Below are 27,701 nucleotides of genomic sequence, written 5' to 3' on the forward strand. Positions count from 1 at the left end.
CCCGTGTAGAGTGCTACCGCACCAGCAATCGCACTCGCTCTTGGTTTGGGAAAATGTAAGTGTATAGTTTTCTAAGAACTAAATCTGGCCGCGATTTGAAAAATGGAACATTCTCTTTATTTATTTATGGATGGCATGATATGTATCTGATTCTGCTCGGTTTCGGATGGGCTACAGTTTGGGCGACGAGTCTGTGCATGGTATGTTATTGGGGTTGTAGGATCATTTTCCCCAGCAAATGAATCGTATTCTTTATTACCACTTCAAATTAGAGGCTGCCCAGCATCATTTGACGGGAACTGATAAAAGACTTTGGAAACAACAAGCTCCTCGTGCTTTTCATCTTGATCTACCCCAAGGTGATACTGATGCATTCTCCAATTAGTTTTTTCTGCCTTGCCACCTCCTTTCCGATAACCTATGTAAAGAACCAGTATTTTCTTCCACCCTTTTATGACACCATTATTATCTAAGATAGATCTGGATTTTCCAGCCTTGTGCCATCTGAGATTCTCATCACAAACAATGTGGTCACTGTGGCTAATCTTGCGATGTTTACGCTTGCCAACATCGTAGGCATTTGATATTTTGTGGAAGAAATGACTGGTGATTCCGTCTAATTTGACACCTGCAGACATGTATGAATTAGCTAACGATGACTTACTCTGCATAGTATGAGCTAACTATTTAATTCAGAAGGCCCTGATAGCAAGTCTAAGTAAGAATCATGTACCAGGGAGATTTTCCGGATGTGTATGGCAGATTACTTCGGCCTCCTCTATGGTTGGAATAAAACCATCTATTAGTACATGGGATGCTGCCCTGCCAACCTTTCCTTCTAAATGTTCAAGCAGTTCGAGGTCAGTTGGATCAAACTTAACACCAACAGGGAGTCCTGGCCACTGTGATAAAACCTGCAATACAAAGCAGGGATCCTTCATGAACAGAGGGTCGTGTATTCTTGTTGTGATGGTGTATGCAGAGTTATCACCCGAATTGATATATATTTGGAACAAATTATGAAAACAAGAATGAGATGCAATCGGGAACAGGGGGAGAACCAATAGCAAAAGGGCTCGTGCGTTGCAACGGGAACTATATGTTATATGGTTTAACTAAGACTACCAATTATCTATGACATGAACTCTTGTTCCTCCACCTGTCGTCCTTTGAAAAAATGTAGAAGCAAACTGTAGATTTGGAGAATAAAAAATGAAGAGAATCAACCGATTTGATTAGATGAGTGTGTTCCTCCCTGTATCCATCAAAGTCTGATTTGTTTTTCTTTCCTGAACATGTTTGATGTGAAAAGAAGCGTGTTGTATGAACTATCTGGTTTGATTATCTCAAGAAAAGATGGTCTGAACCAACTATTACATCTAGAAAGAAAGGAAAATACGACCGCAATGCCGATCCGAGTTTTCAGATCCAACTGAGGCATAGGTTATTGGTTTCAGAGTTTTTTTTAGATGAACAGGGAGCTCTCCCTCCGGTTCCATTGCAAGATGAAACTCAACAAAGTATTATACATCAACTCACTTAAAGGAAAAAAAATAAACAATATATATTTTAAATTGTGATCATTTTATGAAAACCTCATACATAACGGCAACCATGGTGATCATTCTATGAAAACCTCATGCATATTTGTTGTACAATCAAAAATAAAGGCTGAGGTTTAAAGAATGTAGCAATAATTCATAAGTACTCCTAATACTTCTACCAAAATATTCAGAGACTGTTCTTTTTTCCTAACGTATACTTATTTAACCGAATAAATACTAAAGATTTTCTTATATTATTTCGCCCTTTGTGAAGAATGCAGCCAAGCAAACGTACATGTCCGGGCACGCCGTCTGGTTCTTGGTGCACTCCTCCCATTCCTGCACTTTGTCTGACCACGCCCCCTGCAATCAGTATATCGATCAGCGTCAGTTACTACAAAATATCATAAATCTAAATAGCATGTCACCACCTCATGAACCACCAACATGTAGATCAGATGAAAAACTATTCAGAAAGATTTCGCACCTTTATGCTCTTGTTCAGCGCGTCGACGAATTTGCCCGCGTCTTCGTCGTAGTAGTCCTTCTCCGCCGTCTGGATGATGTTCACGTCCCAGACCTGACAACATACAACAACCAGAAGGTACAAGTTTCAGCATTGTTGCCGCACTTTTTTTTCCTGAAGTCTGAACTACATGAGTCTTACATGGTGGAGTTTCAGATAAAATCAGTTAAGGAAAATTTTAATTATGGTTTCAGTTAAATTCAGTTGATGTTTCAGTAAAGGAAACGTTTATTTATGGTTTTAGTTAAAGTTTGAGTTAAGGAAAAGTTCCATTTGGTGTCATTTGGTTTCATTTTGGCCATCATTTCAGTTAAATACAGTTAAGGAAAAGTTTCATTTGGTTTCATTTTGGCCATCATTTTAGTTAATTTCTTGTGCCTCTCACATCCTTTAGCAGCGGGACTCCATTGATTAAATCATGCTGGTGTAAAAAGAGAAAGTGATTACTACACGGCAGTTATAGATTAGCCACGAGGAAAAAAGGCAATTACAAATGGAAAAGTAAGCTGGCATATTTGTCCATTGCTTAGTGTAAAGAGAGATCACAAGTAACCATGCATTTTCTATCACTTATAGATAGCCCAGTTCATGCTTAACAGAGACCCATCGCCGACCCGATGCACCTTGAGGCAGATCTTCCTTTGTATCTTGAATGATATGCTGCATAAAAGTGTTGTTTACCATCCATAGTAATTAGATTTCGGTCAAAGTCACCATGCAATTAAGCATATACGATCTCTACAATGACTTGTAACATTATATACCTGTAGAACTTCTTCATATACAACTCTCTCATCACAACCAAGAGATCTATTTTCCACGTTTGGATGGCTTTGCATGCCAAAGCCATTGGAAACTTCAGCATGATTTACTTGATTAAAGGATGGCATCGACTGAGGAAACATCCCATATGTATGCGGGTCTCCATATGTGTGGCCATCATCTGACAATTTGAACACGGGAACGGTTAATTTTGGTAGTCAAAGACTGCACGAGTGTCTTTTTAATAATTCCTAATTGTTAGAGCAAATCAAGGATAAATCTAGTGTAAACAGCATCATCATTTTCCTTCTCATATGAGGAATTATAGAGCATCACCAAACAGTTTCGCACAAAGGAACAAATCCATCAGCTTCAAGTCATGTAGGGATAGCCACTGCTCACAAAGTAGTTTCACTCGAAACAACAACTGAGAAGAAAGATCTAACATGGAAGATATCATCTCACTGCAACCAGAAGACCGGTTCATCACCTCCTTCTACATAGGGTCCTTCTCAATCCAAAACTCCATGTGTTAATCCGGTTTATCAGAATACGTGTGTTAGCTGGCAACTGCACCCTTGAGGCCTTCCCAGCCATAGTTGCACCGTTCACCTGCACTCAGAGGCTGTTGCTTATTGGTTTCCCCATCCATTCGGGCCAAAAGATGAAATTCAATTTAAAAAAACTGACTTGTGATTTCTTATATTATCCAAATCGATGGCAGATTATACGACCCTCACTATTACTTAGGTGGTCATCCACGGTTAGGTTTCAGGGGGAGAAGACTCACCATGGGTGGCCTGTGGATCCCAAGCGGCGGTGGGAAGGCGAGCCACTTTGTCGGGCCGCCGATGTTGTGCAGCGCGGCGAAACGATAATGATGGCAACAACTCCTCCGTGTGGACGTGTCTGACGGCGGCCAGATGGAGACGACCACCTTCCTCCCGCGCGAGCATGGACGGCGACAGCCAGATGGAGGCGGCCTCTCTCCTCTCGCGCGAGCATGGCCGGTGGCGGCCAGATGGAGATGTAGGCAGCCTCCTTCCCCTCGCACGAGCACGACGAGTGGCGACGTACCCGTGGCCGGCGAGCCCGAGAGCCGGGAGCATGCGACGGAGGCCGTGGAGGCAGGTGCCGTAGTTCCGGGACCAATAACGGTTGTCGAAGGCGTCGTAGGTGGCCTGCGCGAGGTCGCCGTACCTGAGTATCTCCCCGCGGAGGCCGGCGTTGAGCGGCTCGAGGAATGTCGCATCCCACCCGCCGCCACGGGGCGAGCTTAGCCTTAGCGTGCGGGCCAACCGGAGGCGGCAGCGAAGACGTCAGGGGCTTCACGACAACAGCTATGGCAGCAGAGATGCCAGTGAACTGGAGGAGGCGCTTGAAGACGGCGGACAGGCGACCACCGGCCATCGGCATCGACGGGCACAGCTGAGATCGCTCGCCGGCGCTTCCTCCTGCATCGCCCCTCACCTCGCCACAGTTGGAGAGGGAGCGTTTGGATAAGATGAACCAAACGATCGCGATTGAAATTCTTACAAATGCAGGGGGCTTTTTGAAAAAAATGAAGCATTTTCTCAAATCCACTTATGAATGGACTCCGGGTTGAATCCTACAAAACGGAGGGGTGTTTTTGCAAAAACACCACGACGGACGACAGAAGCACTCCGCGCTTTATTATTAGGGGAGATTCATTATTAGATAAAGAGGTAAAAATAAGCACACACATACATACATACATATATTATTAAAAAGTCTATTCATCATCCAGGATGTAGAATAAGTTATTCTTCATTCGAGATAGTCTTACGATCGTTTCATAGATAAATTACATTTGAAGTGCGGATAGTTACATTTATATTGATTCATTTCATAAAGTTTGACATAAGAAAAACAAAAAATATAGGTCATAAGAACGAAAAAATGTCGTTTTATGTATATTTTACACTATGTTTTTGTGTTTGTAATTTTACGTGACATAAAATATTTTTTATAGTGACTATATATTTCTTACGATCTCTTTTTATATATGAAATAAGACAATTTACGGAATATAAAATTACAGTGCATTGATATAAAAATAGAGGAGGTGAAGAGTAACTATTCCTGACTCAGGATGACGAATATATATATATATATACACGACCCACATGAGCCTAACGTGCCGCGAGCCAGGCTCCTTATTCAAGTGGCCGTGCGTGGGCCTAGTGACGCGTCATGCGGGCCGACATGTTTAGGCCTGTTAGAGCAATTTCGGCCGACACGTTTAGGCCTGTTAGAGCAATTTCAACTCGCCGACCCAAATGGACGTCCATTTTGTTCGCTTTCTATCCGTTTGGAGCGGCCCAGCGGACACCAACGTGTGCTTCGGTGTTTTTTTTCAAAAATATAAAGCATTTTCAAAAATAATAAACAAGCATAATAAAACATTAACAGCCGGCTACGAAGGCCAGCAAGAGTCACGCGTCTCCATTACATTAATTAAACATTAAAAAATCTAAACTAGGAGGCAGCCCTAGGTGGCGGCATCGTCGTCGTCGGGGCTAGTGAGGTCGACCAGCGTGGATGCAGGGCAGGCCCACGGGAACGCCGTGTTCTAGAATGTAGCTGCCTTCGCCTCCATCGTCTGTCCCGCCGGCGGAGGCTGTGTTGGTGGCGGTGACAGCGTAGCATAGGTGCGCTCCTCCTCCTTCATCTCCCGTCGTTCCACCTCCACCTCCTTCTCTAGCTCCATCTGTCGACAGCCTTCGGCACGCTTCACCCGTAGGTGCTCTGACTTTCAGTGCGGGAGGTAGGCTTCCTCCTCCTCCGGTGTCGCGCCAGCCAGATGGGCGGCGCACTGACCCACTCGTGGACGTAGTCGATCCACTGGTAGACCTCCCGCGGCTCCGTGGGCTCGATCTTCGGTGGAGGTGGCACGACGCAGTCGTCGGCGATCGACAGCGTGATGGCTTCCGCGAGCCGCTGCTGGTATGCCTCCTCCTCCTCGTCGGCCTTGTGTCGCTCTTCCTCCTCGCTCTCGCGGAGAACAGCCGCCGGCGCCGCCTGATAGGCGGCCCTAGCATCCTGGTCCTCCTTGCTCACGACGGGCGGGGGTGGCGGAGGGCCTCCTGGCTGCACGTCACGCACGCTACGCCGGCGCTGCTCCTCGTACTCGATCGCGAACTAGAGCTTCGAGTGGGGGACTCGGCCGCGTAGGCAGGGTTGAGCCGCTGCTCCGGCGTCAGCAGATGCCGCCTACGACTCTCCTCCTCCGCGTGCAACCGCGCCGACTGCGGCACGACCGGCACCGGGATCCTCTCCTGATCCAGATGCGAGTTGTGCGGGAGGGTGACATCGGGGTAAGGCAGCGACATGCGGTGCTCCCAGTTCCACCACGCTTGGTGCACGGAGACGCTGATACGCTGGCGAGGCCGGCGGGAAGACGTCGGCGAGGAGATGGCGCAGGGGTAGAGGGGGGGGGGTCTTGCCCTTGTTTTGGAAGGAGCTGGCCATGGCACACGACTAGAGTTTGGTCACCCACGAGGTGACGTGATGGGGCGGCGGGGGGGGGGGGGGGTCTGGAAGCAGATGAGGCGGAACCCACCGCACAGGCGGATTAAAAAAGGTTGACCGTGGCCGCTCACGCGTGGGCCCGAGGAGGGCGACCGTCATAAATTATGTTGACCGTGGGTGGTTGGGGCGGACACCAAGAGGGCGCGCGCGTTCACTTTGTGTCCGCGCCGACGCATTTTAGACCAAAATTCAATCTCAAACGCGTTGGACCATCAGTTTTGTCCGCGTGGCCCCAAACGGACGATGACAGACGAAATGGGTTGCCGAGCTGGAGCGAAAACCCTATTTCGCGCCCGAGGCGCCTCAATGGACCGGCCCATGTAGAGATCCTTCATGAACTTTTTTTAGCCCGTGAACTTTTTTTGAAATCGGTGAACTTTTTGAAAATCGATGTTTCTTTTTGAGAATTGGTGAACATTTCTAAAAATCGATGAACATAATTTAAAATTCATGAACTTTTTTCAAAATCAGTGAATTGTTTTTAAAAATTAATGAACTTTTTTCAAAATCGATGTTTTTTTCGAATTCTATGAACTTTTTTGAAAGTCCATGGACATATTTAAAAAATCGGTGAACCTTTTTTCATAATAATTGTACTTTTTTGCAAATCTAAACTTTTTGAACTTTTTTGAATTTCTTTATGACCAACACATTTTTACATAGGCCGACCGATAAGGAGAAGCCCTGCAGGCGCCGGTTTCCCTAACTAACGTTGAAGGCGCCAAATAGGAGCACCCCCGTTGGAGCAAAATCACTAGTTAGCGAGTATACCTTTCAACGATTACTTTCACTTCCTGAGATTGCGACAAGTGACATACTACATGCGTGTCACTTGTCGTAACCTGGGAGTTTTTCCTTTTTCCGTAGATCCGTATTTTCAAAATGTTCTATCTCGTAAAGAGTGAGTTCAAATCTTGAACTGTTTTCATCGTTGGGTTTCTCGCGTAGAAATCTTTAAAACTAGATCCCATGTTGATATGTTTTAACAAACTTTTTTTTTTACGAAAAAAGGATGAAAAACTAGCGTTTTTTCCTTCCGGAGATGCACAGTCGTTCCTCTCACGAGAGCAAACCCGTGACTCTCGCGGAAGCAAAACCGTCCCTCTCGAAGAAAAAAAGGGAGAGCAGAAAACACGTTTTTCTCTTTTCGAGAGGCACGGCCGTGCTTGTCGCGATAGCAAAATCGTGGCTTTCGTGAAAGCAAAATCGTGCCTTTCGCGGAAAAAGGAGAGAGCAATAAACGCGTTTTTCCCTTTTCAAGAGGCACGGCCATGCCTCTCGCGATAGCAAAATCGTGCCTCTCGGAAAAGCAAAACCGTGCCTCTTGCGAAAAAAGAGAGACGAGAAAACACATTTTTTCCCTTTTTGAGAGGCACGGCCATGCCTCTTGCGATAGAAAAACCGTGCATCTCGCGGAAAAAAGAGAGCAGAAAACACATTTTTTTCCTTTTCGAAAGGCATGGCCGTGCCTCTCGCAAAAACAAAACCGTGTCTCTCGCGAGAAAAAAAAGAGCAAAAAACCCGTTTTTTCTTTTTCCGAGAGGAACGGTCGTACGAAAAAACCAATCTAAAAAGTCGAAAACACGTGCGAAAAAAAATAAAAAAATAAAATACGAAGGAAACGTTCAAAACACAACACGTGACGGCGACTGAGAACGTATCAAGCGAAGGCTTCCGAAGGAGCGCTCGCTAACTAGTTGCTCCTGTTGGAGCTGCTCTTAAGTAAACGTGCCATGCCAGGCACATTCAGCCTTGGGCCGGGCCGGGCCGGCTCAGGTGGCCAGCTACGGGTCTGAAACGCAAAAAGAAGCCCCAACCCCCCAAATCCCTGCCTTCGCTTCTCTGGTGACAGGTTGCGGCGCCGGCGACGAGGCACTGAGCGAGATGGCGAGCTCGGCGCTGAGACGATCTCTTCCACGACGCCTGCTCACTTCCCACCCATCATCCGCCGCAGCCTCCTTGTTCCGCCGCTCCTTCCTGTCCGGTAAGCACCCCCAGCCTCTCCCTCCTCCCCCCTCGCAGTATTTCTGGCACCCGGACCTAGCCCACCCGTTCTCCATTCCGTCACAACCAAAACATCGAATCGAATGGAGGAGGGAGAGATCTACGTTTAAATCAAAACATTTTTCCAAACCCCGTCAGTCATTTGTGATGTCGGCATGCGTGATATTTGGGGAATTTTTTTGATGTGTAAAGTACTCTAGCGATGCTGTTGTCTCACACGCCGGTTTGCTGTGGATGTTGCCTCGCAGGAGAGGGCGCGGTGGAGAGCGCGGACGACTTTGAGAAACGTATGTTTGAGCCATCATCAGATGACAAGGCATTCTTCGGGAAGCTCGATGGGGTTGGGAACTCGTTTGGAAGGCGCGGCACGGGCTTTGGAATGAGTGCTTTTGGTCGGCCCCAGTTTGGCGAGAGTAGTAATGGTGGGTCCATGGACGTTTTCGATTCCTCGAATGATGGCATGAACGAGAAGCTGGACGACGCGGCCCGCACCTTTCATATGACGGACGAGGTTGACGAAGATGACTACGATTTCAGGCCGGATGTGAATTACAGGCGTGGCTCGACTTACAGTGTCAAGGTAAGAGAGATATCTGTTTGTTTTTTCAGTGATTCAGGTATTTGGGAGACTACAATTCCTTTGCAGTCTTGAGATTTAGTCTAGCATTATTCAGTGATTTACAAGTATTCTGAGAAGTGTGGCTAAATGTGTGAGCTTGATTCTGCGGAGTTAGTATATTTCCACACAGTGGTGCTTTTGTTGATATATGTTTGTCAAAACAGAAACAAATTGCTCGTCTGATCCATTATTGCCTAAAAAACCACAAACCACCAGAAGATATCGTCATAGCATTTCAGATATCTAAATAACATTTATCATTTAAACATGCAAGCATCAGTCTGTTATCTACTGAATGATACTCTTCTAACAGCAGATTTTATCCAACTCTACTGCATACAGGATCTTGACCTTACAAAACCTGCAGCCCCAAGGAATCCCCCAAGACCCCAGTTTGAAACATCTACAAAGGAGGTTCTAAGGAAAGCCGATTTTAGGGTGAGTAAATCTGCTTGGCAACCTATGTAAACTGGCCAGTTTTTGTTTAAAATGAACTGATAGATTTACAATACCTTGGCAGCTTGTAGACTTTAGAACTGTTAACCGGTATAATGTTCAGGGATACAATGACTATGGTAATCCCCAAACGGGACTTCTTTCGTGATTACGTCTGTGCTAATTTGCCCAATAACTGGTGACACTACTCTAAGCTTTCGATTCTGGCATTTTCTATTGATGCTTTCCATTGCCATATTTGAATGTAGCAATTATTAACATGTTCAGTATTGTTAAACTGGTGCGTTGCTTATTATTTCATTGATTTGAGTTATTGTCTCACATTCTTCTAACTTTCTAACTCGATGTTTAGATGCCAATACTGGAACACAGCAAGTGTCAAAGCCAGATTAGGATGTTATGTGGGCATGAAACATACTATTTTTTCCTTCCTTATTTCCAAAATCAAATGGGCAAGGGCCGGGCCGTCACCCCCTTGGTGGCGCGCCGTATCTTGATCTGGATACGGTGATAAGTGAGCAAGGGTCGGGTCACCGCATCCTTAGTGGCGCGCTGCACCGACGCCCCGGTGTAGTGAAAAATGAGCAAGGGTCTTCGCATTTGACTCGACGAGTGCGGAGGGTAAGGAAGTTAGCCGAGCCTAGGAGGATACGCTTAGGTAGCTGGAACATAGGGTCCCTGACGGGTAAGTTACGGGAGCTAGTTGATACGGCGGTGAGGAGGCGTGTTGATGTCCTATGTGTCCAAGAGACCAAATGGAAGGGACAAAAGGCGAAGGAGGTGGAGGATACCGGCTTCAAGTTGTGGTACACGGGGACAACTTCAAACAAGAATGGAGTAGGCATCTTGGTCAACAAGAGCCTTAGGGATGGAGTTGTGGACGTTAAGAGGCAAGGGGACCGGATGATCCTTGTCAAGCTGGTAGTTGGGGACTTAGTCCTCAATGTTATCAGCGCGTATGCCCCGCAAGTAGGCCACAATGAGAGCACCAAGAGGGAGTTCTGGGAAGGCCCGGAGGACTTGGTTAGGAGGGTACCTATTGGTGAGAAGCTCTTCACAGGAGGAGACCTCAATGGCCATGTGGGTACATCTAACACATGTTTTGAAAGGGTGCATGGGGGCTTTGGCTATGGCATCAAGAACCAAGAAGGAGAAGATGTCCCGAGCTTCGCTCTAGCCTACGACATGGTTGTAGCTAACACCCTCTTTAGGAAGAGAGAATCCCATCTAGTGACGTTTAGTAGTGGTCTACACTCTAGCCAGATTGATTTTGTCCTCTCTAGAAGAGAAGACAGACGCGCTTGCATTGATTGTAAAGCGATACCTGGAGAGAGTGTTGTCCCTCAACATAAGCTTGTGGTTGCTGACTTCCGCTTTAGGATTTGTGTCCAACAGGATAAGCGCGCCAAAGTCGCTAGAACGAAGTGGTGGAAGCTCAAGGGGGAGGCATCCCAGGCTTTCAGGGAGAGGGTCATTAAGGAGGGCCCTTGGGAGGAAGGAGGCGTTGCAAACTTGATGTGGACGAGTATGGCGACCTTCTTGCGGAAGGTCGCCGTAGAGGAGTTTGGGGTGACCAAGGGAAGTAGAAGGGAAGCTAAGGACACCTGGTGGTGGAACGATGAGGTCCAGAAGGTTATTAGGGAGAAGAAGGACTGTTTCAGATGCCTATATCTGGACAGGAGTGCAGCTAACATGGAGAAGTATAAGGTGGCGAAGAAGGCTGCAAAGCGGGTGGTGAGTGAAGCGAGAGGTCGGGCGTATGAGGACCTCTACCAACCTTTAAACACTAAGGAAGGCGAAAGGGACATCTATAAAATGGCCAAGATTAGGGAGAGGAAGACGAGGGATGTCGGCGAAGTCAAATGCATCAAGGACGGAGATGATCAACTTCTTGTGAAGGATGAGGCGATCAAGCGTAGATGGCGGGAGTACTTTGACAACCTTTACAATGGAGAGGTTGACAGCTCTACCATTGAGCTAGACGACTCCTTTGATGATACCAGCATGTGCTTTGTGCGACGTATCCAGGAGTGTGAGGTTAAGGAGGCGTTAAAAAGGATGAAAGTAGGCAAGGCGATGGGTCCTGATGGTATCCCCGTCGAGGTGTGGAGAGGCCTTGGAGACATAGCGATAGTATGGCTAACTAAGCTTTTCAACCTCATTTTTCGGTCAAACAAGATGCCCGAAGAATGGAGGCGGAGTATTTTAGTACCAATCTTTAAGAACAAGGGGGATGTTCAAAGTTGTACTAATTACCGCGGAATCAAGCTGATGAGCCATACTATGAAGCTATGTGAGAGAGTCATGAACATCGCTTAAGAAGGTTGACAAGCGTGACCAAAAACCAATTTGGTTTCATGCCTGGGAGGTCTACCATGGAAGCCATCTTCTTGGTACGACAGCTGATGGAGAGATACAGGGAGCAAAAGAAGGACCTTCATATGGTGTTCATTGATTTGGAGAAGGCCTATGATATGATACCTCGGAATGTCATGTGGTGGGCCTTGGAGAAACACAAAGTCCCAATAAAGTACATTACCCTCATCAAGGATATGTATGATAATGTTGTGACAAGTGTTCGAACAAGTGATGGCGACACCGATGACTTTCCGATTAGAATAGGGCTACACCAAGGGTCAGCTTTGAGCCCTTATCTTTTTGATTTGGTGATGGATGAGGTCACAAGGGATATACAAGGAGATATCCCATGGTGTATGCTCTTTGCGGATGATGTGGTGCTAGTCGATGATAGCCGAACGGGGGTTAATAGAAAGTTAGAGGTATGGAGGCGGACTCTAGAATCGAAAGGTTTTAGGCTTAGTAGAACTAAATTTTTTTCTTTTCGAGAAAACGCAAAAGAATTTGCGTTTCATTGCATTGAACAGGAAGAAGACATCGGGGGTACAACCTCCAGAAAGGAGGGACACACACACACACACACACACGACCGTCCTCACCAAGCGACTACAACTAGGTAAGGAGGTGCCCTCAGCTACAGACACACAACGATATTAGGCCTCGCCTTGCCGCCATTGCAAGACACCTCTAGGAACAATTGCAGCTCCAGGACTGCCCAGGCCAACGTACCTCACACCCATGTGCCTAGGATCGGCGGGTGAAAGGCAGGGCCTGATTGGAACTGGTGTAGCAATCGTTGGGGGAGGGCCGGCGCTGGCAAACAACCTGCTCCCTGTTCAGCCGTCTACGCCAACGGTGCATCACCAGCCACCATCTGCCGCATCAAAAAGTACTCCGCTTGCAGCCAAAGCAGCGCCCTTAAGAGGTTAACGGCGTTGAGACGCCGCCGCTGCCCGGTCCAGGAGGCCGGACCTAGGATTTCTCCCGGTGCTCGAGGAGGAGGTCCGGTCAAGGGTCATGCCAACGTCTCCAAGGAGGTGACGGCACCCTCAGGCGTCGCCGTTGACAGCGCAGGCCGACGCTGCGCGGGGATTTCGCCCCGACCCATGAGCAAGGACCTCAGATGCAGATGCAGACCGGACATGACGAAGAACGTTGGAGAAGACGGAAGCACATGGAGCGGGAAGCCTAGGAACGTCGGTAGTCGCAGGTTTGGGCACCGGCCAGCGCAGCGCCAGCAGGCCGGCCACCACCGGGAGCGCGTCCAGCAGGCGACAATGATCACCTGCACCGCGCCGGCCCGCAGCCTCCGCCGCCGGGATTCGCCGTGGCACAGCATCGCAACAACCGTCAGGGTCACCGCGCGCGTGCACAACCCAGCGGCAACCACCGGCGGCGGCTGGGAGGGGTGGGAGGAGGGAGAAGGGTGGGTGGGGGCAGAGTGGTTGACTCGGGCCAAGGCGGGCCCGCGCGGCCCAGATCTGGGCGCCCACAGCTCTGCCGCTCGCTGCAGCGGCCGCCAGCCGCCGTAGCAGCGCCTCCGCGCACACGCACCGCGCCATCTCGACCTCTCCTGCACGCGGACAGCTTTCCGGCGCGCCACCACACGCTCCCACCGCGCGAGCACGTTCCCACCGCTCCAGCGCGCGAGCACGCGAACAAGGGCCCCGCCGCCGCCGTCCACCGACGAGGGCTTCGCCCACCAGCATCCTCCGGCGGCGGCGAGGGGAGGGAGGGGAAGGAGGGGGCTTGGGTGGCGGCTAGGGTTTCGCCGCCCGAGTCGCCCCTGGGAGCGACGCGGGGGCCGACGGGGGCTCAGTAACTCTCTTTTTAGAGTAGAACTAAAACTGAATACATGAGGTGCAGTTTTAGTGCTACTAGGCACGAGGATGGAGATGTTAGCCTTGGTGGGCAGGTGGTACCGGAGAGAGACACGTTTCGATATTTGGGGTCCATGTTGCAGAAGGATGACGATATCAATGGAGACGTGGGCCACCGAATCAAGGCTGAGTGGATGAAGTGGCGCCAAGCTTCTGGCGTACTCTGTGACAAGAGAGTGCCACAAAAGCTAAAAGGCAGGTTTTATAGGACAACTATCCGACCTGTGATGTTGTATGGCGCGGAGTGTTGGCCAACCAAGAGACGACATATCCAACAGTTAGGTGTAGCAGAGATGCGCATGTTGAGATGGATATGTGGCCACACAAGGAAGGATCGGGTACGGAATGACGATATACGAGAGAGACTTGGGGTAGCACCGATTGAAGAGAAGCTGGTCCAGCATCGTTTCAGATGGTTTGGACATATTCAACGGAGGCCACCGGAAGCGCCGGTGCATAGCGGACGGATAAAGCGTGCTGAGAATGTTAAGAGGGGTCGTGGTAGACCAAACTTGACATGGGAGGAGTCCGTTAAGAGAGACCTGAAGGTTTGGAATATCGACAAAGACTTAGCCATGGACAGGGGTGCGTTAGCTATCCACGTTCCAGAGCCATGACGTGGCTTCGTGATCTTATGGGTTTCAACTCTAGCCTACCCCAACTTGTTTGGGACTGAAAGGCTTGGTTGTTGTTGTTGTTATTTCCAAAATCACTCATGCGGTACCACATAACCCCCTGCCTAATTCAGATCAGTATTGTAACACCTGCATTACAGAAGAAGATGAACAAAATGCCAATCAACACAAACAAAAGTACTCCCTCCGATCCATATTAATTGACGCTGCGTTAGTACAACTTTGTACTAAAAGTTGAACTAAGGCAGTGTCAATTAATTTGGATCGGGGGGAGTAGAAACTTTTCAAGAGCAAGGCCATATCACCAAGCAAGTTCTGCTAGCCAACAACCCAATCAGCACAAAGAAAACTTGCAGCAACCACCGCCCGAATCTTCTCAAACACAACAATGAACTTGTTCCTCGCCAAACAAAAACTGGCCTCGTGGTATCTTTGGTTCGTGTTGCCTAGAGCTTGCTCATCAGGCATTCAGGTTTGTTATATTATTGATCTCTCAATTCCAAAATACATATTGATAAAATCTTCTTAAAGAACAGACGCAAGTGTTTTGTCTTGCATGTCATGTGCTTGGCAACAGGCACCATCCAAACCTCCCCCCTACGAAAAACTGAAAAACATACATGTATTGACAGCTACAAGCAGAACTTTAAAAGAAAAAGAAAAATTAAACCTTGGCATAGAGTTGACATCAGGAAAAAATAAATCTTCCTTTCCGGTCGCAACTAGCAAAATGAAAATTCTTGGGGAGTCTGTAGAAGCTTCTCACATGGCTATTCTTGCTGCCACACATGGTAGCGTAATGGAATTATGGAACTAGTCTGTTAGAATTGAGCTATTTTGAGATGGCAAGGTTGGTACTTGAGCTCAGGGTGTGGGAGGTCACAGGGAAAGAGGCACGTGAAAAATATATTTTGAGACGGCAAGGTTGGTACTTGAGCTCAGGATGTGGGAGGTCACAGGGAAAGAGGCACGTGAAAAAATTGTACTCCGTTGCAAAACATGGGATATATTTTGATTGGTTAAGATAAGATTTTAACCAACAATTAATATGTTAATATGTGGTTTATGTGATACAAAGTTATAATACAAGTAATTACTTTTGAAATAAACTAATGGCATGTGTTATGACCGGCTTGGCCTATAGCCGGCAGAGGCCCACTGGGCATTAATATTAGGGGCTTGGCCCGCAAGTTATCTTAGGCAAGTTATTTTAGGAAAGTTATCTTAGGCTCGAGTTATAAATACTAGTTGTAAGACATCAATTGAGATCAAGCAATAAAGATATTATCTTCTGTTTGCCCGGCTCCCCAAGGAGCCGGAACCCTAGCCACCGCCGCGCCCAGCCCTAGCCGCGACGGCGCCCTCTCGTCGGCGCGCCCGCTCCAGCCCTCGCTCCCCTCCTCCTTGCCCATACAACCTACGCCGGAGGCCCGGTAGGAACCCTAGTCCTACCAATTTGGTATCCAGAGATTCCAGGTTGATCATGTCGCTCCCCCCCCCACCGCCGCCGCAACCCACCACCACCGCCCCGCCGCCGCTGCCGATCACGCCCGGGACCGCTCCCTCGCCAGTGCCGATCATCACCACGACGGAGCCGCTCCCCATCTTCTCGCCCGAGGCGATGTCGGGCACCCTGCGGGAGCTTGTCCAAGCGGTCCGAGGCATCAGCCTCTACCTCGCTGGGACCCAACCCCCGCCGCCGAGCGTCGCCCCCACTGCCTACGGGCCGCCGTCGCAGCCGTGGGCCACCCCGGCCTTCCAGCCGCCATACGGAGGGGCGCCGCCGCCGCCGCAGCTGCTGCTGCAGCACTACCCCGCCGCGGGTACCCCATGGCCGGTGTGGCCAGCCACCACCGCGCCGCTGGGGGGGGGCCTCCCCACCAGTTTCTATCGGCCACCACGGCGCCGGCTACGGCTCAGCACCACCAGCCGCCGCCGCCATCGACAGCAGCACCACCAGCGCCCCGACCCACCAGTCGGCCCCTGCACCAGGTGCAGTTTCCGCCATCGCCATCGCCGATTCCCGCGTTGGCAGCCGGATCATCTTCGGGCCCGGTCTATACCACCGCACCGGAACACCCGGCGCCCTCTCTGTCGTTCGAGCGGTCCTCCAGCTCGGCGCCCTACGCTCCGGAGTTTCCCGACCCGGCGTACGCGATGCCACCGACAGCCGCAGCTACCGGACACGGCGGTCCGACATCCCCTCGGTTCGCCAAGCTGAACTTCACCACTTACGAGGGCACGGACGACCCCCTCAACTGGCTCAACCAGTGCGAGCAGTTCTTTCGGGGGCAGCGGACGCTTGCGTCGGATCGCACCTGGCTCGCGTCCTATCATCTCCGTGGCGCTGCACAGACTTGGTACTACGCCCTCGAGCAGGACGAGGGCGGCATGCCACCGTGGGATCGCTTTCGCGCGCTCTGCCTTCTCCGGTTTGGCCCCCCCATCCGTGGCAGCCGACTGGCAGCCCTCGGCCGCCTACCGTTTACATCCACGGTCCAGGACTACGCCGACCGATTCCACGCCCTGGCGTGCCACGCGCCAGGCGTATCCGCGACTCAGCGCGCTGAGCTCTTTGTGGGTGGCCTACCGGACCATATTCGCGTGGATGTCGAGCTCCGGGAACCCCCCGACCTTCAGTCCGCCATGTACTACGCCCGGGCCTTCGAGCAGTGGGCCCTGGCCCTGCAGCAACCGCCCGGACGGGGCGGCCGCCAGCTCAGTCGACCCGCGCCGACCCTACCAGCACCGAGCCGGCCTCCGCCAGCCGCGGCGGCCGCACCCCCGGCCGCCACACGGACCTTCCGCCGGTTGTCCCCGGCCGAGCAGCAGGAGCGTCGACGTCAGGGTCTCTGCTTTAATTGCGATGAGCCCTACACGCCGACACATGTCTGCCCCCGCCTCTTCTACTTGGAGACGGTCGACTACACCGAGGCGGTCGAGACGACCACCGCCACCGGCGGCCACTGGGGACACGGACACAGATTCTACGGCAACGGCATGCGTCGTCTCTCTCCACGCCCTAGCCGGCATCCGTCATGAGCGGACCATGTTGCTGCCCGTGACGCTCCATGGCGAGCAGCTGGTGGCCCTGCTGGATACGGGCTCCACTCATAACTTCCTGCCCGAGGCAACCATGCGTCGTCTAGCTATTCCGACAACGGGCGGGGAGCGCCTTCGGATCACGGTGGCCAACGGTGACCGCCTCCAGTGTCATGGACTCGCCCGCGACGTTCCCATCACCATCGGGGGCGAACACTTTTCCATTACCTGTGCCGGCATCGACCTCGGCTGCTTCGACTTCATCCTCAGTGTGGACTTTCTCCGGACCCTCGGGCCCATCGTGTGGGACTTCGACGCACTCACGATGACATTCTGGCGGCTGGGACGCGAAATCCGGTGGAACGGCATTGGGGGCGCTACGCCAGCCGTGCCACATCTTCAGCTGGCCGCCGCCTCCCCCGAGGCCGAGCACCCTCTGCTGGATCCTCTTCTGCAGCAGCATAGCGCCCTCTTCGACGAGCCACGGGGACTTCCACCTGCTCGGGTGTACGACCATCGCATTCACCTTGTGCCGGGCTCCACTCCCGTGGCGGTGCGGCCTTACCGCTACCCTCAGCTACAGAAGGATGAGTTGGAGAGACAGTGTGCCCTTATGCTCGCAGCGGGCATCATCCGGATCTCGACGTCACCCTTCTCCGCGCCGGTGCTTCTCGTCCGCAAGACAGACGACACGTGGCGTTTCTGCATCGACTACCGCGGCCTGAACGCGCTCACGCTCAAGGACAAGTTCCCGATACCGGTGGTCGACGAGCTCTTGGATGAGCTTCATGGGGCGCGCTTCTTCACCAAACTCGATCTCCGGTCGGGCTATCACCAGGTGCGCATGCATCCGGACGACATCGCCAAGACGGCGTTTCGCACCCACCATGGCCACTTCGAGTTCTTGGTGATGCCTTTCGGCCTCGCCAATGCCCCGGCGACCTTCCAGGCCCTGATGAACGACGTTCTGCGACCCTACTTACGGCGGTTTGTGCTTGTTTTCTTTGATGATATTCTTATCTTCAGCGCCACCTGGGCCGAGCACCTCCAGCACGTCGCCATCGTCTTCAACGAGCTTCGGGCGCACGACCTCCACCTTAAGCGCTCGAAGTGCTCGTTCGGGACACCTACCGTTGCCTACCTCGGCCATGTCATCTCGGCCGACGGGGTGGCTATGGACGCCGACAAGGTGGCAGCTGTCTCCGCCTGGCCGACGCCTCACTCGCCGCGGGCTCTCCGCGGGTTCCTCGGCCTCGCAGGATACTACCGAAAATTTATCCGGGAGTTCGGGCTCATCGCGGCACCTCTCACGCGGCTGCTCCGCCGCGATGCTTTCGCCTGGGACGACGAGGCGACAACGGCATTCGAGGCCCTCAAAGGGGCCCTCACGACGGGTCCCGTCCTCCAGATGCCCGACTTTGACCGCCCGTTCGTGGTGGACTGTGACGCTTCGGGCGCGGGCTTCGGCGCCGTGCTTCATCAGGGCGAGGGGCCCCTTGCTTTCTTCAGCCGGCCTTTTGCTCCGCGCCATCTTAAGCTGGCGGCGTACGAGCGGGAGCTCATTGGCCTGGTGCAGGCCGTGCGCCATTGGCGGCCGTACTTGTGGGGACGGGTCTTCCACATTCGCACGGACCATTACAGCCTGAAGTTCTTACTGGACCAACGGCTGTCGACTGTGTCACAACACCAGTGGATCAGCAAGCTCTTCGGCTTTGACTTCTCCGTCGAGTATCGCCCGGGCCGCCTTAACACCGTGGCCGACGCGCTGTCTCGTCGCGACTCCAATCTCGCTCCTTCCACCGACGAGTCCGCTGGGGCGTCCCTGTGCGTCCGCTCCGGGCCGACGTTCGGCCTCTTCGCCGACATTCGCCGCGCAACTGCAACAGTCGACGACGCCGTTCTTCTCCAGCAGCAACTCACGGCCGGAGACCTGGAGGAGCCCTGGCGCTTCGCTGACGGACTGCTTCTCCATGGGCGCCGGATCTTTGTTCCGGCGCATGATGATCTCCGTCACCAGGTGTTACAGCTTGCCCACTCGGCGGGTCATGAGGGTGTGCAGAAAACCCTACATCGTCTTCGCGCTGACTTCTACATCCCCGGCGATCGCGCCCTGGTCCGCGACTGGGTTCGGTCTTGTCAGACATGCCAGCGCAACAAGACGGAGACCCTGAGACCGGCAGGGTTACTTCAGCCCTTGGAGGTGCCGTCTCAGGTTTGGGCGGATATTTCCATGGACTTCATCGAGGGCCTCCCCAAGGTGGGCGGCAAGTCGGTCATCCTCACGGTGGTCGACCGCTTTTCTAAGTACGCCCACTTCATCGCGCTCGGTCATCCGTACACGGCGGCGTCCGTGGCCCGGGCCTTCTTCGACGGCATCGTTCGCTTATACGGGTTTCCAGCTTCGATCGTCAGTGATCGGGACCCGGTGTTCACGGGACATGTCTGGCGCGACCTCTTCAGGATGGCGGGCGTCCAGCTCCGCCTGAGTACGGCATTTCATCCTCAGACGGACGGTCAGTCCGAGGTGGTTAACAAGGTCATTGCCATGTATTTGCGTTGTGTGACAGGTGATCGGCTTCGAGCTTGGGTGGACTGGCTCTCTTGGGCGGAGTACTGCTACAACACCTCCTATCACTCCGCCCTTCGTGCTACGCCGTTTGAGGTGGTATATGGTCGTCCACCCCCGCCTATACTTCCGGTGGACCCGGAGACGGCTCGGACGGAGGTTGCGGGTGACCTTATCCGCACCCGTGACGAGATGCTTGCTGAGGTCCGTCAGCGTCTCCTTCAGGCCCAGCAGCTGGCCAAGCACTACTACGACGATCACCATCGCGAGGCGGAATTCGCCGTGGGTGATTGGGTGTGGCTGCGTCTTCTCCACCGCTCTACGCAGTCACTCGACCCGTGCGCGAAGCGAAAGCTCGGCCCTCGCTACGCTGGGCCCTTCCCTATCGTGGAGCGCATTGGGAAGGTGGCCTATGGTCTTCCGCTGCCAGACCGCGCTCGTATCCACGACGTCTTCCATGTGGGGCTGCTCAAGCCTTTCCGTGGCGAGCCACCGGCGGCCCCTCCGGCGCTTCCTCCAACCGCCGATGGTCGCATTCTTCCGGAACCAGCCAAGGTGTTGCAGGCACAGCTTCGACGTGGAGTGTGGTTCGTCCTCGTTCAGTGGACGGGTCTTCCGGAGGAGGAGGCTACGTGGGAGCAGCGTGAGGAATTCCGCCAACACTATCCAAACTTTCAGCTCGAGGACGAGCTGTTTGTGCAGGCGGGGAGAGATGTTATGACCGGCTTGGCCTATAGCCGGCAGAGGCCCACTGGGCGTTAATATTAGGGGCTTGGCCCGCAAGTTATCTTAGGCAAATTATTTTAGGAAAGTTATCTTAGGCTCGAGTTATAAATACTAGTTGTAAGACATCAATTGAGATCAAGCAATAAAGATATTATCTTCTGTTGCCCGGCTTCCAAAGGAGCCGGAACCCTAGCCACCGCCGCGCCCAGCCCTAGCCGCGACGGCGCCCTCTCGCCGGCGCGCCCGCTCCAGCCCTCGCTCCCCTCCTCCTTGCCCATACAACCTACGCCGGAGGCCCGGTAGGAACCCTAGTCCTACCAGCATGTCATTAGACTTGAATTCAGACCTTGCCTTAACCAATAAAAATACAGCCTACATTTTGACAGAGGGAGTAACGATTAATGGCGTAGGTTGGTAATTAAATGGGGTAATGTTTTGGTTGGAAGTCTGCCACTTTGCCTAAGCAGTTTATGACTAAACTGCTTATTTTTTGGTGGTTTGTAACCAATTTTTGTAAAGGACTACGTACAGATAGACACCTTCATGCATGGATACATAGTTTTCGAGAGACCAACTTTGATCTGCTTCATACATTTCGATATGTTGAGTTATTACAGTTATCTTCAAGAAGTTGCAGTTTCTGACCACAGTAATTATTCCTTGCAGAATGTTAGATTCCTCTCCAACTTTCTTACAGAAGCTGGCATTATCATCAAGAGGAATCAGGTAATAGGGTACTTTTCCTGGCTTTTATGTAAGATAAGATAAATTTGGGTGGAGAGTTTCCTGTCTTCCTGATATAAGTACAATATAAACTCAGATCATGCTTTTTCAGATTATTGCCAATAACGCATACTCTATTGTTCAGATATGAATGCCATTTTTCTTATAAAGTAATGTCAGATTTCAAGTAGGAACCGCCCTTTAATGCACTATGCTTTAAATGTTACTCTTATGGAGACATTTGTTTATTTTGAATGCTCCCCTTCGGTGATGATGCTGTTGTTGAGGTGTTCAGGTTTATGCTCGTTCATGCTTAATCTTATTTACTCTTATCTTACATGGAGTAGTATAATTAAGGTGTGGCATATAGTATCATCTCTTTGCCAGTTTTCAGGGTCAGCCTCACAAACGTGTTCATGTTCTTTACTGATGTACTCCCTCCGTCCCAAAATAAGCGTCTCAACTTTGTACTAATTGTACTAAGCTTGAGACACTTAGTTTGTATTTCCTTGCCCATTGTTGTTTCTAATTTGTTGATCGCTCTCCAGACCAAGATAAGCGCGAAAGCTCAACGCAAGGTTGCGAGGGAGATTAAGACGGCGCGTGCGCTGGGACTGATGCCTTTCACGACGATGGGCAAGAGACCGTTCATGTTTGGCAGAAGCGCAGAGGAGGATGCTTCAGAGGAGGAGTACGGGTATGGCTTTGTCGAGAAGGATGCTGGGCCTGAAGACCCCGTTGCCGACGCTGTGCCCGATGTGGAGGCTGTGTAAACAGTGTGGGCGTTATCACCTCTACGACGCCCAGTTAGTAAACTGCTGCTGTCTAAAAATGCAGCGGCTGACGACTTAAGGATATTGCGACGAACTGTTACTCTGTTCTTTGTTCTGAAGGAGATATGCTCTGTGCTCACTCATGCCTCGTTTTAGGTTCGCCTCTGAAGGAGAATGTGCGGGGCACATAATAAGTATATGCTCAGTTTGATTGTGGTTTCAGAAGGAGATATGCCTTTTGCTCACTTTGACCTGTGATGTCGACCTGCGCGTGCAGCTTCCTGAAGGAACGTGCACCTCACCTACATAAAAAAGGAGGAACGGGCACCAGCACCGCGCTTATTTATTTTCATTTCGTTTTCGGTTAGGTGCCATGTCGGTGTGCTGTTGGTTGCACCTCTCAAGTGCCAATCATCATAAATTAGGTGTCTGGGTAGATCTTTGCAGCATATTCGTGTGCACGCTACGAATATGTGGTGAGCTAAACGGCAAAACAGTTTGAGGAAATAATGACGCACAATTCCAATTTTTGGAATTGCTTTCATTTTCACAGGGAACGTAATTGCATTTTTTAGGTGAAACTAGGTAACTTAGCATTATGGCATCTCCAACACCGACCCACATCCACATACATTTGGACCGTGAAAGTCATCTAACACGGTCTTGTATCGGTCCGCTTGATGGTCTTGATGTGTTCTTTCTCGCAAACCAAAGACAGTGGGAGGGGTGTGGGGGGCTATGCGGGCGTCCGGACTAGTGTGACGAGCACGTCTGACTGTCCTCGCCTATCAAAAAAATCTAAAAGTTTTAGTTATTGACTAGAGGGGGATGAATAGGTGATTTTTATGATTTTTTTTTGAAATAGTAAATGTCTTCGAAGTGGGCGGAAACTATTCAGGATCATATAGGGATAACAGTCAAAGATCTAGGCATGACATGCAACAAGCTGAAGATATTCATGCAAGTATGGCATAGTCATCATGCAAACATAAGTGTATCGAAAATAAACTAGATTAGTACGAAGACAAATGCAAATCAGATGAATGTTTTTGATGAATGTCTTCACACAAAAACAAACATGCAATGGCTTCACGATACTAAGTAGTATGTAAAAGAGTGGAAAGATAGAACGAGTTGCTTGACGAAGACTCGGGATTTGTTGGACCAGTTCGAGTTGCTGTGACAACTGTACATCTGGTTGGGGAGGATGAGATTTAACTCAGAAGACCTTGTCTTCACTTGTTCCCCTTGAGGCAAGGTCACTTAGACCTCGCTCAGTCACTCAGGTAAGTCTTCAAGGTAGACTTCCGAAACCCATACAAACTAGGTCACCCAACAATCCACAATGACTCTTGGATGCTCTAGACCATGACACTTAACCGTGTGGAAGATCACAATCTTCAAGTGTAAAAAGTCTTTGGTTCATTCAGAACAGAAAGACTTCGGTGATGCTCAAACACTCTTGCCCTAGGTGTTTGGGTTTATCCTCGTAGGATAGCTCTCTCTCAATGTCTTCGAGGTGGGTTGCTCCAAAAAAACAACAGTCCTATAATACTCTGAGCAACCACCAACTTATGGTGGAGGGATGGGCTATTTATAGCCAACAGACAACCCAACATGATATGACCGAAATGACCCTAGGTCAATGGTCAACCGACACGTGTCACAACGGTCGGATTTCAAAGACTCATGTGGCAACATTACTTGGGCTACAAGCAATGCCGGCTCAACCAACTCTGGAAGAGATTTCCTCTCATTGTCTTCACTAGAAGACATAGGTATATGGGTTGAGCATCACGTCAACTTTTGACTTCGATCACCTCGATCTCACTTAATAGTACGGTGGTTCTTATGGCTTAGGAAATAAGAAATAAAACAACCAAAAGACCCCGTCTTTGTGTTTCATTATTTCCAAGCAATTATCTTCGCGCACCATGATACGTCTTCAATGTATCTATATTTTTTTATTGTTCCATGCTCTTATATTATCATTCTATGATACTTTTCAAGCATTTACTTGATGTTTTATATTGTTTTTTAGCACTAACCTATTAACCCGATGCCAAGTGTCTGTTGATGTTTTCTCATTGTTTTTGGCTTTTCAAGAATATTGCACCAAACGAAGTCCAAACACCCCAAAACTTTTTGATGATTTTTCTGGAGAAAAATAAAACCTGGGAGCTTTGGAGGAAGACCGGAGGGCACACGAGGTTCCCCCAAGCTAATAGGGCGCACCAAGGGGTGGTGGTCGTGTCGTGATGGCTTAGGGCCACCTCCCAACTCTCCTGGCCCTGATCTCTTCGCTATAATATCACATATCTCCCAAAAACCCTAGAGAGCCTCCCGAAATACTTTTTCCTCCGTCGCAAGCTTCTGTTCCGCCGCGTGCTGATACGTCTCCAACGTATCTATAATTTTTGATTGTTCCATGCTATTATATTATCTGTTTTGGATGTTTTATATGCATTAATATGTTATTTTATATTATTTTGGGGACTAACCTATTAATCTAGAGCCTAGTGCCAGTTTATGTTTTCCATGTTTTTGAGTATTGCAGATAAGGAATATTAAACGGAGTCCAAACGGAATAAAATCTCCGGAATGATTTTTCTTGGACCAGAAGAAACCTGCGAGACTTGAAGAAGGGGCTAGGAGACCTGCCGGGAGACGACAAGCCTGCAGGGGGCGCCCTGGCTTGTGGGGCCCCTTCATGCCTCCTAACCCTAATCTTCGTCCTATAAATTCCAAAATATTCCCCCAATACCATGAGGAGACCAAAAAATACTTTTCCGCCGCCAGGAGCCTCTATTACCGTGAGCTCCAATGTGGGAGCCTTTTCCGGTAATCTGCCGGAGAGGGAATCGATCACGGAGGGCATCTACATCAACTCCATTACCCCTCCGATGATGTGTGAGTAGTTCACCACAGACCTACGGGTCCATAGCTAGTAGCTAGATGGCTTCTTCTCTCTCTTTGTTCTTCAATACCATGTTCTTCATGATCTTCATGGAGATCTATCCGATGTAGTACTCTTTTGCGGTGTGTTTGTCGAGATCCGATGAATTGTGGGTTTATGTTCAGATTATCTATGAATATTATTGAATCTTCTCTAAATTCTTATATGCATGATTTCATATCTTAGCAAGTCTCTTCGAGTTATTGGTTTGGTTTGGTTTGGCCAACTAGATTGGTAATTCTTGCAATGGGAGAAGTGCTTAGTTTTGGGTTCAATCTTGCGGTGTCCTTACCCGGTGTCAAAGTAGGGGTAACGAGGCACGTATTGCATTGTTGCCATCGAGGATAAAAATATGGGGTTTTCATCATATTGCTTGAGTTTATCCCTCTACATCATTTCATCTTACCTAATGCGTTACTCTGTTGTTCATGAACTTAATACTCTAGATGTAAGTAGGAGTCGGTCGATGTGTGGAGTAATAGTAGTAGATGCAGAAACATTTCGGTCTACTTGACACGAACGTGATGTGTGGGGACCCCGACTTACAAGTCAAGATCGCACAATGATCGTGCTCAGTGATCCCAGAGATCAATGCTCACCGAACACACAAATACTGAATAATAAGAGTCTTACATCCGAGTACCGATTTATTACAACACATGACCGAATGGTCAAGTTCGCAAGGTTGGGCCTAAGGCCAAATCATACTGATACAACTAATAGCGGAAATCATAGGGGCTAAGCGGGTGCCCACGCCATCAAGCCTACACCGACAGGCATTCTGACTCGGAAGCGTCCTAGTTCGCAGGGGCGTCTCCGAAGACGTACTCATCTCCAAACTCCGGTCCTTCCATGTCTAGTCAATAATATAACCAGTGGCAAGCCAATGAGTACTTTTGAATGTACTCACAAACAGCCCATGATATGAACATTGAAAGGGAAGGATAACAATAACATGCTTCTTTGGTGGAATTCATCTTGGTGGAATGATCATGAATTATGCATCGAGGTTAAATAATTACTTTTGAAGAACAAGTTACAGATATCAACATATCCGTCGAGGGTTGAACCATCCGGGTTCACCCTATATGCCAAGTCACCGAACTTGGTCATATCATTACTTCCATAGTAACTCCTTTTTATCACCACTCACACACACTTGGTTTCTGCGGAAACGACTGGACGTAGTTTAAGCAGCACCACCCAACTGTCCTTGACCGTGGACACGTCTATTCGAATAGTTTTACACTCTGTAGAGGTAGTACGCTCGACCCACGAGATCCAGGAAACTTCCGTGTCATCCACGACTCGCGGTATATAACATACCCGCGGTAAGTACCCGATGAATGCCTTTCCCCTGACGATACTAGACAAAGAGGTCCATTCGATTGGTACCCAGCCCACATGTTGTACGTCTTACGAGCACCGACTCTGGACAGTATCAACCATGCGGGGACCAACAGCGTGCCTAGAACTAATAAAAATGGCATAGTCGTCCTACCTGGCACGACCCCATCACGAGAGTGACAACACATCACTCCCGCCACTAGTAATGTGGCTCTTTGCTAGCACCGACCAGAGTAATCAACATAACCCCGTCCCATAAGGGGTAACATGGTCGTACTGGTAAGGTTGGGACGGTCGACACATCATAAATCCAATCCCATTTCCAAAACCATACTCACACAAATACCTGGTGCACCACTTCACAAAAGTGGCTACCTAACTCATCATCATCCTCGGGCATTAGTGGCACCCGACGGGGTTTTCATAAATCTTTGATTTTCATACCAACAACATGCTCATGCTATTTACTCTAGCATTACTTGTCAACATGATAATAACATGATCCTTAAGAGGGGTAGGATCAAGCCCAATGCATGTGCTCCGGAGGAGCAATCGGTAACATCACCTTAGTGATTTACCGGCACTTATGATCATATGCAACGGAAATACTTGCTATCTTAACATGCAATTATAACATATGCTTAGTCATGGTCAAAGGGCTGCTTGCCTTGGTCAGCTAGGTATCCGGGGTCTTCGAGGTCTTCCGCTCCGATTCCCTCGTCACACGGATTTTCTATCATCGTCGAAAGAATAAATAAGAATTAGCTCACTCAAAAACAGATCACAAAGTCATTTTAAAAATGTTCTTTATTACTGATAAATCTAAGTTGTTATTTTGAAAAATATTTGCCTCTGTTTCCAATGAAGGAACATTTTTAAAATCAACCAAACAGAAGCAAAACTATTCCAATTTAGTCATTTTTATTATTGCAAAACAGAATAGTTGTTGAAAAATTCATCTCAAGGTCTTATTAAATACTACATACTTTTAGAAGAATAACAATGAAAAATTATATTTTTACACTGGTTAAATATATTTTTTAAAAATCTTTGAAATCAGATATTTAAAATAAAGAAAAATGGGCTAAATCCTTGGCCTGGCTCGGTCTGGAACTGGGCCGGCCCAAGGCCAGCCGACAGCCTGCCCAGGCGCGTGTGCCGTCAGGTTTGAACGTGACGTGCGGGGCCATGCGGTTAGCGGTTGCGGGCAGCGCTGGGGAGGGAGTTGGGCC

The 27,701-nt window shown here is 49.8% G+C and overlaps 2 protein-coding genes and 1 pseudogene across 2 annotated transcripts; 1 reads left to right on the forward strand and 2 right to left on the reverse strand.

The window, feature by feature from the left end:
• Window positions 1–263: 263 nt before the first annotated feature.
• LOC123398848 (NAC domain-containing protein 73-like) lies at window positions 264–4,248 on the reverse strand. The gene is made up of 5 exons (XM_045093299.1): window positions 4,199–4,248; window positions 3,910–4,113; window positions 3,679–3,773; window positions 734–895; window positions 264–628 (listed from the first exon to the last, which is right to left on the reverse strand). Exons 1-5 carry the CDS (start codon window positions 4,246–4,248, stop codon window positions 264–266), a joined length of 876 nt encoding a protein of 291 aa, XP_044949234.1.
• A 3,936-nt stretch (window positions 4,249–8,184) lies between these two features.
• LOC123433113 lies at window positions 8,185–22,394 on the forward strand. The gene is made up of 5 exons (XM_045115434.1): window positions 8,185–8,368; window positions 8,637–8,968; window positions 9,350–9,445; window positions 21,337–21,396; window positions 21,942–22,394. The coding sequence occupies exons 1-5, from the start codon at window positions 8,269–8,271 to the stop codon at window positions 22,164–22,166; spliced, it is 813 nt and encodes a 270-aa protein (XP_044971369.1). The 5' UTR covers window positions 8,185–8,268; the 3' UTR covers window positions 22,167–22,394.
• On the reverse strand, window positions 12,752–13,730 carry LOC123433129 (annotated as a pseudogene).
• Window positions 22,395–27,701: the final 5,307 nt, after the last annotated feature.

This window comes from Hordeum vulgare, chromosome 1H (genome assembly GCF_904849725.1).
Source record: "Hordeum vulgare subsp. vulgare chromosome 1H, MorexV3_pseudomolecules_assembly, whole genome shotgun sequence".
Classification (NCBI taxonomy): domain Eukaryota; kingdom Viridiplantae; phylum Streptophyta; class Magnoliopsida; order Poales; family Poaceae; genus Hordeum; species Hordeum vulgare.

What these genes read in the sequence shown, in the direction of transcription:
- LOC123398848 (XM_045093299.1), bottom strand. Translation starts at nt 4,248, where the DNA reads ATGCCGATGGCCGGTGGTCGCCTGTCCGCCGTCTTCAAGCGCCTCCTC. An exon ending in GTCTTCAAGCGCCTCCTCCA is followed by an intron (nt 4,114 to 4,198) that starts GTTCACTGGCAT and finishes CCGCACGCTAAG; the next exon opens with GCTAAGCTCGCCCCGTGGCG. An exon ending in ACATCCGGAAAATCTCCCTG is followed by an intron (nt 629 to 733) that starts GTACATGATTCT and finishes ACATGTCTGCAG; the next exon opens with GTGTCAAATTAGACGGAATC.
- LOC123433113 (XM_045115434.1), top strand. Translation starts at nt 8,269, where the DNA reads ATGGCGAGCTCGGCGCTGAGACGATCTCTTCCACGACGCCTGCTCACT. An exon ending in CCGCCGCTCCTTCCTGTCCG is followed by an intron (nt 8,369 to 8,636) that starts GTAAGCACCCCC and finishes GTTGCCTCGCAG; the next exon opens with GAGAGGGCGCGGTGGAGAGC. An exon ending in TAAGGAAAGCCGATTTTAGG is followed by an intron (nt 9,446 to 21,336) that starts GTGAGTAAATCT and finishes TATTCCTTGCAG; the next exon opens with AATGTTAGATTCCTCTCCAA.